Genomic DNA, 14058 nt, shown 5'->3' on the forward strand with positions numbered 1-14058 from the left:
CATTTCACAAAATATTTCACATTAAAAATATGTTGAGAACTTGGGGTATAATTTATTTTGTTTCTTTCTCTGCAGCTTTAGCATTTTTAAATTAAAAACTACATTTCATATTAAAATCATGTTAGGTTGAGAATTTGGGGTGTAATTCATTTTGCTCCCTGTTCTATAGCCATAATGTTTTGTAATTAAAAGTAATAGCTTCTACTTTGGGGAAAGAATCTCATGTGTTAAACCACTATGAAGAATTCATGCAAGAGACTATTCAGATTTCTACCTGAGGTCCTATCCAACCACTTGACTCTCAAGAGATCCTTGATAATTATCCTATCCAATATGTGAACCTGGTAGCCATTCTAAATCTTTACCTTCTAAGCTCATGCTATTAACAAGGTCATTGTGTTGTGGTCTGGGTTCAAGAGACAGAGACCCTATTATCTTTGTCTGCCTGCTTTGGGTAGACAAGGAAGCATTTATAGCTTAAAAATTATAAAGCTGTGTGTTCAGCTACAACAGTGCTTCCAAAGAGTTCTTAGACAAGTAGCCTCAGCATCATTTGATAACTTATTAGAAGTGCAAAACATTGGATTCTGTCTAGACCTTCTGAATAAAATTCTCAGGATAGGGCATAGAAATCTAGTTTTAACAATCCTCCAGATGATTCTGATGCACGCTAAGTTCAGAGTCCCGCTGCCCCAGGTATAACATTAGGGGCACAGAAGTCTGAAAATATCTAATAACATAGAGTTCCTGACACACCACCTCTGCCATCATGCACATACAGTCACTCTTTAATAATCATGTGCAATAATGAGGGTAAGTTCTTTAGTTTGAGATATTATAAAAACACTTTTCCAATTCTCATCCCACACCTTATATTATTCTGCATTTTTCTCCTCCGTCTGATGCCCCACTGAGCATTGTCCTTTCTTCTGTCTCTTCTCTATTTGCAGTTGCTCACCTACTTTGGCAAAATAAATTTATTTGCTGATACTTCTCTTCTCTTCCTTTTCGTTATTTCAGTATCTTCCATATTGTCCCATTCAAACAACGTGTTCAAGCATCCTTGGGAAATTCAGCTGGAGGAGAACAGGCCACACAAGCTGTAAACCCTTTGTAATTCTTTGTAGTTTTAAAAGGGGCATTGCTAACAGTATTGTTTGTGGTAGGAGCTTCCTTAGCAGTGACAAGAATAGCCAGACACCTCAATCTCTGCTAGTAAACTCTTGGCACACAAATCTAAATCATAATGGATGCCAAGTATGTCTTATGCAATTGGCAAGACCAATTGTGGCCAGCAAAAGTTTTGTCCAGATCTGAGGCTTCATCAAACAGTAAGAGAAAAAAGACATTTTCCCTAGAAGTTCAGATACTCTCACTAGATGAAACAATTAAAGTGGAAAGCACAGGAACAAAGATCCTCACTAAATCTCAAGTTGAAGCTATTGCCTCCTCACTAGCAGCACAGTCAGAGGCCAGTGACCCACCTAGAGAGGAAACAGCCTATGCAAGGTCACTAAAAATGGCACTGGATATTCTGAATGAGAGAACAAATCTGATTCAAGCAAGCAGTTCAGATGAGGGAGAGACCACGACACTGTCTCAAAATGTACCACAAAAGCTTTCTGACTCACCCCCTCGTAAAAAGTATCGGAAGCACGAAGGAGACTTACCAAAGTGTCTTGAGGGAAATGAAAATTCAACATCCCTGTTAGTATCTTCAGAGAGTGATGATTCCCTGTATGATGATAAATCACGGGTGCATGCAGTCACTGATACTATTCCAAGTGACATGGAAACAAAGTCATCACAAAACTTCAGCTGGCGCCACACTTTCCCTTCACTTTCAGAAGATGAGGATGAAAAGGAGAGCAAGAAAAAGATTGACATCTCAACAATTATGCCTTTGCATTCCACAGTTAAAGAGGAATATGTTAAAGATGAAAAGTTCACTCCAACTTTACCATCAGATAGCTTCACTGTGCCCAAAGCTTTGAAAGAGGAGGCACAGGACATCTGCCCAGAGGCCCCGGCTATTCCCTCTGAATGCTCTACCTTCTCAGAGAATAGTGAAGATCCTGGAGAGGGTCCCTCCAATCCATGCTCAGATACCAGCCAGAATCAACCTACTGTGGAATCAGAGATGGGTGCTGTGGCATCCCCTAGGCCTCCTTCATGGGAACACCAGGTTTCCTTTAGTGCCTCTAACCATGCCATGGATTATTCACTCCTTGCGAATAATGAAAGAAATCTTCAGACACTGGATTTTGAGGAACTTGGGGAAGAACTTCAAGCTTCTGACAAGTCAGTTCATCTAAATTCTATCGATGCTTCCATATTAGATGACAGTGAGGAGGATGAAGAACTTCCACGTTTCATTTTTCATTATGAGCCACGTTCATTTGAAACAGGAATGATAGTCTGGTTTAAATATCAAAAATATCCATTTTGGCCAGCAGTGGTAAAAAGCATCAGGCGAAAAGAGAGAAAAGCAAGTGTGCTTTTTGTTGAGGCAAATATGAATCCTGAAAAGAGAGGCATTAGAGTGCCTTTTAGAAGATTAAAGAAATTTGACTGTAAAGAGAAACAAGCACTAGTGGATAAAGCCAGGGAGGACTACAGTGAAAGTATTGACTGGTGCATCTCGCTGATTTGTGACTACAGAGTTAGACTAGGTTGTGGTTCTTTTGCAGGCTCTTTCCTTGAGTATTATGCTGCTGACATTAGTTATCCACTTAGGAAAGTAATCAAACAGGATACCTTCAGGAACTTATTTCCAAAGCTGCAAAATGAAAATCCTGTGGAATCAATGGTTGTGACTTCCCAGACCAAGAAAATGTCCTTCCAGAAAATTCTTCCAGACCGAATGAAGTCTGCTCGGGACCGAGCCAACAAGAACCTAGTGGACTTCATTGTGAATGCAAAGGGAACAGAGAGCCATCTTTTAGCCATTTTAAAAGGCACGAAAGGGTCCAGGTGGCTGAAATCATTTTTGAATGCAAATAGGTTCACACCCTGTATTGAAACATACTTTGAGGATGAAGATCAGTTGGATGAGGTGGTGAAATATTTACAAGAAATCTACAAACAAATAGATGAAAAAATGCTGACTCTGATAAGAGATGATAAAATTAAATTTATCCTGGAAGTTCTTCTGCCGGAAGCAATCATTTGTTCAATTTCCGCTGTTGATGGATTAGATTACAAGGCAGCGGAAGCAAAGTATCTAAAAGGGCCATCTCTAGGATACAGGGAAAGAGAATTATTTGATGCAAAAATCATATTCGAAAAGAGACGGAAACCATTAACAAATGAAGCTCATTAAATCTTCTGAGAGTCCAAACCGTAACAGGGAACTTCCATAGATGCTAGTTTAAAAAAAAATCTCTGAATGATTCTAACATATAAATATTTTCCAGAAATGGGAGACTTTGGGTGATGAGTTCACTTTTTCTTTGCAATCTCTAGGATCTATGACTATTGCTACATCTTCATTTCCTTTTCCTGTGCTTCTTCAAAGTCAAATTATTAACATATTTCAGCAGTTCTACTTTCCCATACATTTTTAGAATGCATAATTCCTAAATGATTTATAAGGGAAAGTGCTATTTTGTTTCTTGACATTTTTGTGTCTATGCTGTATAGTTAAATACAGTGTGCACAATCATTTTAATATTAAAGTTGCACTGGTATTAGATATTAAGCAAGATAATTAGAAAAAAGTTAAAAAGCATCAATTATATATTTTTGCTTAATTTTTATAAAATATTAGGTTTTCTCTTAAGATAGCTGAATTATTTTTCTTGCCATGCTTATTTATTTTTGGAAAAAAATATCTCTGAGATATAGAACCAAAGATAGAGATGCTTTGCTATATATTATAACTAACTACAATTGCTTTTGCAAGAAAACAATGTGGAATTCAAAAATAAAGTAAATGAATTACCAGCATGCAGTCTTTGTGTGTGTGAATAACATCTCAGCATGCAGAAAATAATTTTGGCAGCCTTGAACAGGATTGTCCATTCTACACTTCCCTGAAATTCCATGTATGGGAGTGTCTATTATTCAATAGCTGAATGGTTTCTTAAAACAGACAGGCTTTCGGCTGTCTTCATAACTAACGTTGGCTGTATCTTAATATAGCCTTCTGACCACACGTGGAAGGCAGCTAGAATCATTGTATTCATGGTCTGGCTACTCTAGATGTATGAGTCCAGACTGACTGCTTAAGAGCCCATCTGGTTTGATATAAACTGTAGAAAATGCAAGCACTTTGTTCTGAGTCTTGTATCTCCAAATATGTAGTCACTTGTTTCAAACCAAGCAATTTTTATCATCTGGCCTATTCATGCAGTATTTCCAGTTGCTTTCAATAATATAAATTCCAACTGGTAAATCATTCCACACTACTAGAAAGAGTAGATGGACCAAAATCTGTGAATTTGGAAATGGGTCACAGAAAAGGTCTCTATTTGGCAAAATATGACAATTATCCCAATGTGTTTAAAAATACACAATTGAAAGTTAAAGCCTGAAGCCAATGAACTGTTTATTCTAACTTGAAACAAGACTTTAGTGAGAATAAATATTAAGAGAGCTATTTTATTTTAAAAGCTTGATGTAAAAATAAATGCTAAAGGCTCTACATGAACCTGTCTGCATTTTTCAGAGTGAGACAGCTGTCACTCTTGGGCTTTAGTTATGTGTTCACATGGCCACGTGTTTATGTAAAAGTTGCAGAAGTTTGATGTTTTGATTTTCCATAAAACTATTATATCTTTCACCTTGGATGTCCACTTCACCATACTTCAGATTGTACAGCTACATAAGTGGTGTTTCTGCATATATATATATATATATATATATATATATATATATATATATATATATATGATTTGTTTGGAATTTTTGCTTATTGTAGTTGTCATGATTTTAATGCTTGTTATACATTATCTTATAATTCTAAATAAATATTCACTTTCATGATTGATTTTGTGTTATTTTAAAAGAAAGCCTTCAAAACTGTGTAAGCTTCAGATTTCACAGAACCTTTTCTGGACCCTGTCTCCTGCCTGACAAAGACCAGACTCCTTGGGCATATAGCCTGTACCAATCCACATAGTTTCCTCATGATCCTCATGATTCTGAGGATCATTTGACAACAGACTATCACCACACTCTGTGTGGACCTTATACCCTGGGAAAACACACTCTGTTTACTCTATAATATTGTGTCTCTTTGATTCTGATGTATTATCCAGCTTCTGTTTTCTCAGTGGAGCTAACTCTATCTCTTGGTTCTAATATTTTATTTACTACCTAATTCATTTATTTGTTCATTTATTCACACAATTGTGGGTCAAGAGAGCAAGCAATGTGTGGGTTAAAGCTCTGCTCTGAGAATTTAAGGTGCCAGATTTAAGGTGAGCCAGATGACAATCTAATTTCTAAAATGACTAAGATGCACTTCTTCATCATAATAATGAGAAATATTTCTTAACCTCATGGACTAACTGTATTTGAAAACCAAAGCCCGAGGATTCCCCATATTTGTGAGTTCCTGGGTGTCTGGTTTGGGGTAAAGGAGGGGCACCTAATTCCTCCTGGGATGTCATTTATATTGTGGCATATTTTGAAGTAAGGAAGATGTGCCTAAACATGCATTTATTCTCCTCTTTAAGTAAGTTGACATTGGGGGTGTGGAAATAGATGAGTTTGGCTTCCAACTCAGTGTGGATTCTGAGATCCCTTTCAGCCTGAGTGGTTGTTAGGGCAGGCTCTAAGATTGCCCTAAACTGGATTTGTAATCTAGGTTTGTGTGTCTAATGGGAATGCACAACCTGTTATCCACCCTAACACATTGGATTAAGAAGACCCTCATCTCCTCCAGTCATAAGGCAGACTGCTGAATATCAGACCCAGATTCTAATTGTAAGGTTGCAGAGCTGCATGGAAACTGCATTCACAACAGTTACAGATCTCTATATCAATATATGTATCCTAATAAAGAAGGAGTAGAACTCTGAGACCTGGAATAGTGATGAGTGTGGGAATCTTGAATACCTATAATCCTCTGTACACTCAGCCTGGTAAAAGCAGCCCCCTAACCCTTACTATTGGAGAGCAACCTCCCTGTTCCTAGAGACAAGGCAATAGCCTCATCTAAGGCAGCTACCCCAAAAAGACATTGCTTGTCTTTCTCAACACCCAACACTGATATTTTTCATTGCTTCCAACTCATGACAAGGGTAAGGTATCACCACAGCACAAGGAACAAAATACAGTCTCTGTTTAGGTGGAAAATCCAGAAAGAACTATAGGAACTGGCTAATGTGTACTAATATGAACAGGGATAATATACATTGGAATGGATTTTGAGGACTCACTGACATGAGTCATAGGAGTACAAACCTATGACTCAGGGTTCAATGACCTGGAGCTGCCTTCATATGCTGCTTGGGTGGCATTTTTAAGCTTGGACAACAGGCTACAGTAAATGAGATGGAGATATTAGAACTTCCTTGCCAGAGTACTGAGGAATTGGTGAGAAGGTCAAAGGGAGTGAAGGTATTAGAAATAATTTATTGCATGAGACGAGGACCTATCTCTAAACTACTTTCCCTAGGAGGGCAGAGAAAACACTACAATAATAAAGACTGTGCTGGTGAGGGGGAACACTTGACATTTTTGAGAAACTCAATGTTGGATCTCCTCTGCAAGCCATGATTGGAACTAAACTATGTTGCAATGGAGATGATAAGATTCCAGAATGTCAGAGCCCAGGTAGCAGCACAAAACCTCAGGAGCAAGTTGGGTATAATTACCATAATGCGAAGCAAGGTCGGAGTGGAGTCCAACTAGTTTGACTGACAGAAATACGTGGCAATGCCTTATAGATAGTATTCCAGGGCTAGAGTATGAACAGCTCACTTCTTTTGTACAAAAAGAAAAACATGAGACTTGGCAAGTCAAAGTCTGATGTTAGCAGCTGCAGTGGAAAATTGTGGTCCCCCACCAAGTTTTCAGATCTGCAGTGCAAGTTGTTCTGCTACTCAGGCCATATGACTCAGCATATCTGATAATGCTTACAGCATCTGTGATGGATAAGGATGCACTATCTAAGTCATTCTAAGCCACAATATGGGAGTTGCAACACAGAATCCTGGGGTTCTGAACAAAAGCCATACCTCCTATGTCAGTAAGCTACTTGCCAATTAAAACATAGCTCCTTATATGCTATTGAGGTTAGTATATATGGAGTGCCTAACCAAGAGTTAACAAGTGACTATACGACAGGAGCTGCCCACCACAAGCTGTACGTTATAAGATTCACCAAGTGATAAAGTCTGGCAGGCTCAGTAGCAGTCCACCCACGATGGAAATGCTCCAGGATCCAGCCTGAGAAAGCACAAATAAACTGACTGATTGCACAAACCCCCGTGCCTTTGACCACTGTTACAATGATGCCCCTCGTGAGGCAGGGGGTGATCTATGACCAACTAATGGAAGAGGAAATTATCAAGACTGGTGCACAGATGTGTGAGCATTAAATTTTTTTTTTCTTGTAAGTCAGCTATACTTTAATTTTTAAAGTGTAAAAATAAATAAATAAATAAATACTAGAGTCAACAGTAATCAAGTGAATAATACTCCACTTGTATTTCATAAAGAATAACCTTTCGCAAAATTAAGTGATGTATACTTCTTTTTTTTTTTTTGGAAATAAATATTTATTGTTTTGGCAAGGTTGGTGAAAAGGGAAGTAACCTGATCAGAACAAAGTTTTAGCAAAATTAACCACAGCATACGTCATGTCAGGAGGGCAGATCAAGAACATATGCCCCATTTTTTTTTTCAGCCCAGATCCCTCTGAGCATTAAATATTAATGGTGGCTATAAACGGACTGCCACCACACTTCAGCTTCAGTTAGAGTAGCCCTAAAGAATAACGTTGAAGGGTAAAACTTCCAGTTGGCAGAGCTGTGAGCATTACACCAGGTTCTTCACTTTGTATGGAGGGAGTAGTAGCTTGAGGTGGTCTCCTGGACTGTGGTGAATGATTTGGCTGGTATGTCAAGAAGAAGAATGATTGGAAATTGAAGATAAGGAAGTCTGGATATGAGGCATGTGGTTAGAACTATGAGAATGGAAACAAAGCATATGTGTCTCTGTGCCTCATATTAATGGCCATCCAAGGAACTGACTGTAGAGAAGGCACTTAACAACCAAGTGGATCTGATGACTCATGTGGATGTCAAACAGCTTCTCTCCTCAGTCATCATGGTTCTGGCACAATGAATCCATGAATTGTCCTGATGGCAGGGATGGAGCCTAAGCTTGTGTTCAACAGCACTGGTTCTCTCTCTCCAGGGATGATCAAGCTACTCCCACTTCTGAATGTATAATTCCCCAAGAGCAACATCTGATGCTGGGCACTCAATTCTGTCCCTTCCTTCAAGGATATCATCCAGCTACCTCATTCTACATTGAATGCACTGCACCCATTCTATCTTAGAGGTGGTAGTTAAAATCACAAAAATGGATGCCGACTTTGGACCCATAGGGTCAAGCACCACTTGCCTGTAGTGATGTGCAGTTTCATAACACATCCTTGTTTGACTTTTCTTCCTTGCTTCACCACACGTTTTTCTTACTCTGACTCACTAGAATCTCTTGCCAAATGAGCTACTCAAATGGAAACTCTTGTATCACACTCTCTTTTGTGGACACTCAAGCTAAGATAACCAGCAATAATTATGTATATATTTTATAAAATATAAGTAGGCATCACCAAATCAAAAATGTATTAAAGATTTTAAACTTATTCATGTATGAAAGCTATTAAAAATCAGTAATTTCCAGTTCTGGATAAGACAGAGTCCAACATTTCCCCCTATCCCTTTTGCCAGAATCAACAACTTAAGTTTTCACCTTAGAAAACCAGAGAAAGAAGAGCACATTAGATCCAAAACAAGTAGAAGAAAGAAAGTAAATATTGGAGCAGAAATGAAAAAAACTGAAAAGAGGGGAACAATAGAGTAAATCAATGAAACCTAACTCTTAGCTAGGATAACCAAGAAAAAGAGAGAAGACACAAATAACCAATATCAGGAATGAAAGAGGGGACATCACTACTGATCCCATGGATGTTAAAAGGATAATAAAATACTATCAATAACTCTATAAACACAAATTAAATAACTTAGATGAAATGGGCCAATTCCTCAAATTTAAAGGAAATTATTTTATTTTATTTCATTTCTTTTAAGTGTACTTAATATTTTAAAATGGAGTTCACATTCTTTTTTTTTTTACATAAAAAGTCACTGGTGTCAGATATTGGGCAATAACAATTTTTAAAATTTAATGTATATTTTTCCAGAAATATAAATCAATTTTTTTTTTGCTTCATTGGTATAAACTGTTGGATTTCCTTTTAAGATAATCCCTGAATTTCCCCTATTATGCCTATTTATTTTTGGAAAAATAGCTTTGAGACATCAAACCAATGACAGATAATATCTTATATATTATCACTAACTTCAATTGGTTTTGCCAGAAAACAACCTGCATTTAAAAAATAAAGTTAATGCAGTCTATTATGTGTGTGAATGAAATCTCAGCATGCAATAAATCATTTTGGCAGCCTTGAGAAAGATTCTTCACTATACACTTCCCTGAAATTTCATTTATGGGAGTATCAATTCTTCAATGGCTGGACGGCTTCTTAAAACAGACAGGTTTTTGGTTGTCTTCCTAACTGATAGTGACTGGATCCTCTTAATATAGCCATCTGACAACATGTAGAAGGCAGCTAGAGTCATTGTATTCATGATCTGGCTAATCTATGAGTATGAGTCCAGGCTGACTGCTTAAGAGCCCATCTAGTTTGGTATAAACTGTAGGAAATGTAAGCACTTTGGTCTGACTCCTGTATCTCTAAATACATAGTCATTTGTCATAAGCCAAGAAAGCTTTATCATCTGGCTTATTCATAGAGTAGCTCATAAGTTTTAGTAATATAAATGCTGACTGGCAAGTCATTCCAGGCTGCTAGAAGGAGTAAATGAGCCAGGATCTAGGAGTTTGGAAATGTATTACATAAAAAGGCCTCCACTTAGGTAAATATGACAATTACCTGAATATGGTTAAATACAGGCATACCTCAGAGATGTTGCGGGTTCAGTGCCAAACCACCTCAATAAAGCAAATATTTCACTAAAGGGAGTCACATGAATTTTTTGGTTTCCCAGGGCATATAAAAGTTATATTTACACTACACTGTAGTCTGTTAAGTGTGCAATAGTATTGTATCTAAAAAAAGTAAATGCCTTAACTTTAAAATATTTTACTGCTATAAAATTCAAACCATCATCTGAGCCTTCAATGAGTCATAGTCTTTTTGCTGGTGGAAGGTCTTGCCTCAATACTGATGGCTTTTGATTGATCAGGGTGGTGGTTACTGAAGGTTGGGGTGACTGTGGCAGTTTCTTAGAATAAGAACAATGAAATTTGCCACACTGATTGACTTCCTTTCAAGAACAATTTCTCACTGCACATCTCCATCAGAGCTCTTGAGTGACCAGGTACATTGTCGTTGGGCAGTAATATTTTGAAAGGAATCTTTTTTTCTGAGCAGTAGGTCCCCAACAATGGACATAACATATTCAGTAAACCATGTTGTAAACAGATGTGCTGTCATTCAGTCTTTGTTGCTCCATTTATAGAGCACAGAGTAGATTTAGCGTAATTCTTAAGGGCCCTAGGATTTTCAGAATGGTAAATGGGCATTGACTTCAACTTAAAGTCACCAGCTGTATTAGCTCCTAACAAGAGAGTCAGCCTGTGCTTTGAAGCTTTGAAGCCAGGTATTGACTTCTCTCTAGCTATGAAAGTCTCAGATGGCATCTTCTTCCAATATGAGACTGTTTCATCTACGTTGAAAATTGTTGTTTTGTGTAGCCACCTTCATTAATTTTCTTAGCTAGATGGTCTGGATAACTTGCTGCAGCTTCTACATCAGCACTTGCTGCTTCACCTTGTGCTTTGATGTTATTAAGATGGTTTCTTTCCTTAAACCTCATGAACCAACCTCTGCTAGCTTTAAACTTTTCTTCTGCAGCTTCCTCACCCCACTCAGCCTTCATAGAATTGAAGAGAGTTAGGGCCTTGCTCTGGATTAGGCTTTGGCTTAAGGGAATGTTGTGGTTGTTTTGATCTTCCACCCAGACCACTGAAACTTTCTCCATACCAGCAATAAGGCTGTTTCCCTTGCTTATCATTCGTGTGTTCACTGGAGCAGCACTTTTAATTTCCTTCAAAAACGTTTCCTTTGCATTCACAACTTGGCTAACTGTTTGGTGCCAGAGGCCTAGCTTTCAGCCTATCTCGGCTTTCAACACACACCTTCCTCACTAAGCTTAATCATTTCTAACTTTTGATTTCAAGTGAGAGACAAGTGACTTTTCACTTGAACACTTAGAGGCCATTGTAGAATTATTGATTAGCCTAATTTCAAATTGTTGTGTCTCAGAGAATAGGGAGGCTTGAGGAGAGGGACAGAGATGGAGGAATGACCAGTTGGTGAAGCAGTGAGAATACACACATTTATTAAGATTGCCATCTTATATGCGTGTAGTTCATGGAGTCCCAAAACAATTACATTAGTAACATCAGAGATCACTGATCACAGATCACCAAAACAAATATAATAATAATGAAAATGTTTGAAATACTGCGAGAATTATCAGAATGTAACACAGAGACACAAAGTGAGCAAATGCTGCTGGAAAAATGGTGCCAATAGACTTGCTTGACTCAGGGTTGCCACAAACCTTCAATTTGTAAAAAACACAATATAATATTCCATTTGCAGCAACATGGATGGACCGAGAGAATATTATTCTTAGTAAAATAAGCCAGACAGAGAAAGACAAATACTATATGGTATGATTTTTATATGCAATCTAAAAAATAATACAAATGAATGTGTATGCAAAACAGAAACAGCCTGTGAGTCTGTTTCTGTCACAGAACACAAACTAGTGGTTATCAAAGGGGAGAGGGAAGGACAAATGAGGGGTATGGGATTAACAGATACAAACTACTATACATAAAATAGATAAGTAACAAGGATTTACTGTACAGCACAGGGAATTATACCCAGTATCTTGTAATAACCTATAATGGGATATAATCTGCAAAAAAAAAAAAAAAAAAAAAAAACTCGAATCACTTTGCTATACACCTGAAACTAACGATATTTTAAATCAACTATACTTCAATTTAAAAAATGCAATATCTGTGAAGCACAATAAAGTGAAATACAATAAAATGAAGTATGCTTCCATACATGATTAAAAGTTAAAATCTGAAGCCAATTAACTGTTTATCTTAACTTGAAACATGACTTTTTAAAAAATAAATGTTAGAAAAACTATTTTATTTTAAGAACTTGATGTGAAAATAAATACTAAGGACTTAACCTAGACCTGACTGCATTTTTAATCCTTATGGTAGGTCAACTGCACCTCACATGTGATGTCATTTACATATTTTTTCACAGTAATTACTATTGTAGCTGAATTTATGGGAAGAATGAGACCCACTTTCTTGATTTCTCTCTAGCTTTACAGAATCTCCTTTAATAAAAATTATATTGCATTTCCTATTCAATGGGTGATTATCCATTTTCCTTCTACTTCATAAGTTAATGTTTTAAGAGGAAGACAGATGTTCAGGTAAAATAGTTGCAAATAAAAATTGTAATATGTTATACACATTTTCATTGTTGATTTCAATGTGTGATGTAGAATTTTTAAAAAATATTTATTAAGTGGCCTGCTGAAATTGTGGAGTAGAGAAGTCCAAGGATCTTTCAATCCACTGAAGCAACAAATAAGCTTCATAAAACTGTCAGAATCAATTTTTTTGAAACTCCGGAATCTAATCAAACACATTCAACAGCAACCAAAATGTCCACTGACGGATGAAGGGATATAATGTCCACTGACAGATGAACGACTAAACAAAGTATGGTATATACATACAATGGGCTATTATTCAGCCTTAAAATGGAAGGAAATCCTATCACACCTTACCACATAGATGAACCTTGAGGATACTATGCTAAGTGAAATAAGCCAGTCACAAAAAGACAAATACTGTATGATTCCACTTCCATTAGGTATTTAAAATAGTCAAATTCATAGAAACATAAGTAGAATGGGAGTTACCAGTAGCTAGGGGAGGATGGAAAGGGGAATCACTATTTAACAGATATAGAGTTTAAGTTCGGCAAGATAAAAAGTTCTGGAGATCTGTTTCACAACGATATGAATATACTTATGCGTGCTGAACTATACAAGTACAGATAGTTATGATGGTAAATTTTATGTTATGTGGCTTTTTTAACCACAGTTTTAAAAACGCAACAGCCTGGGGAGTCCTTAAAGAAGAAAGAAGCTGATAATTGTTGCTAACAGAGTGTCAAGGCATTTTTATTTACCTGCTTATCATCTGCCACTCGCCAGCTCAGAGATGCCCATGTGGATGATAGCCCACATGCCTGGAATGGCTTGTTAGTGCCAGAGGAGCAACATGAACCTTGTTTTCAAAGAAATGTGATTGTGTGTTGTGACCTGTCCGGCAGCTCCCTGAGGAGAGCTGTTCATGGACTTCTCTTTGTTTTGCATCCCTCAAAACGTTCTCAAGGTTTGAGTAGCCTCCCTGGAGGTATATGTCAAAAGCCTGTAAAGGAACATACAAGCCACCACCTGGAGCAAGGAGTAACAGACACGGCAAGAAGCAGACAAACTGAAAAGCCTTGCAAGGAAGAAGCTGGGGAAGGAGACACATGGAGGATTAAGGGTTTTGAAATGCTTTTGTTTATATTGGGGACTCTCAAAGGACACATGCATACCCAAGAATAGATACATAGTTACAAAAGACCTGAGAAGGCCCGAGTTTTAACCTCTGCTGACCTTAAGGTTCAATATAAGCAGGAAGTGAAACCGAAGGCTGAGTTCTTAATGGCCTGGCTAAGCACTGAAAGCGTGC

The 14058-nt window shown here is 37.5% G+C and overlaps 1 protein-coding gene across 11 annotated transcripts in view; it reads left to right on the plus strand.

The window, feature by feature from the left end:
• The window catches only part of PWWP3B (PWWP domain containing 3B), a 43612-nt gene extending 30202 nt beyond the window's left edge, over positions 1-13410 (plus strand). For all 11 annotated transcript variants that reach the window (XM_082377182.1, XM_082377181.1, XM_082377183.1 and 8 more), the window contains one exon: positions 1021-13410. In XM_082377182.1, the coding sequence (XP_082233308.1) occupies positions 1247-3322 (2076 nt within the window). In that variant the 5' untranslated portion in view covers positions 1021-1246 and the 3' untranslated portion in view covers positions 3323-13410. The remainder of the gene's footprint in view (positions 1-1020) is intronic.
• The last annotated feature ends 648 nt before the right edge of the window (positions 13411-14058 follow it).

This window comes from Balaenoptera borealis (assembly GCF_965194805.1).
Source record: "Balaenoptera borealis genome assembly, chromosome: X".
Classification (NCBI taxonomy): Eukaryota; Metazoa; Chordata; class Mammalia; order Artiodactyla; family Balaenopteridae; genus Balaenoptera; species Balaenoptera borealis.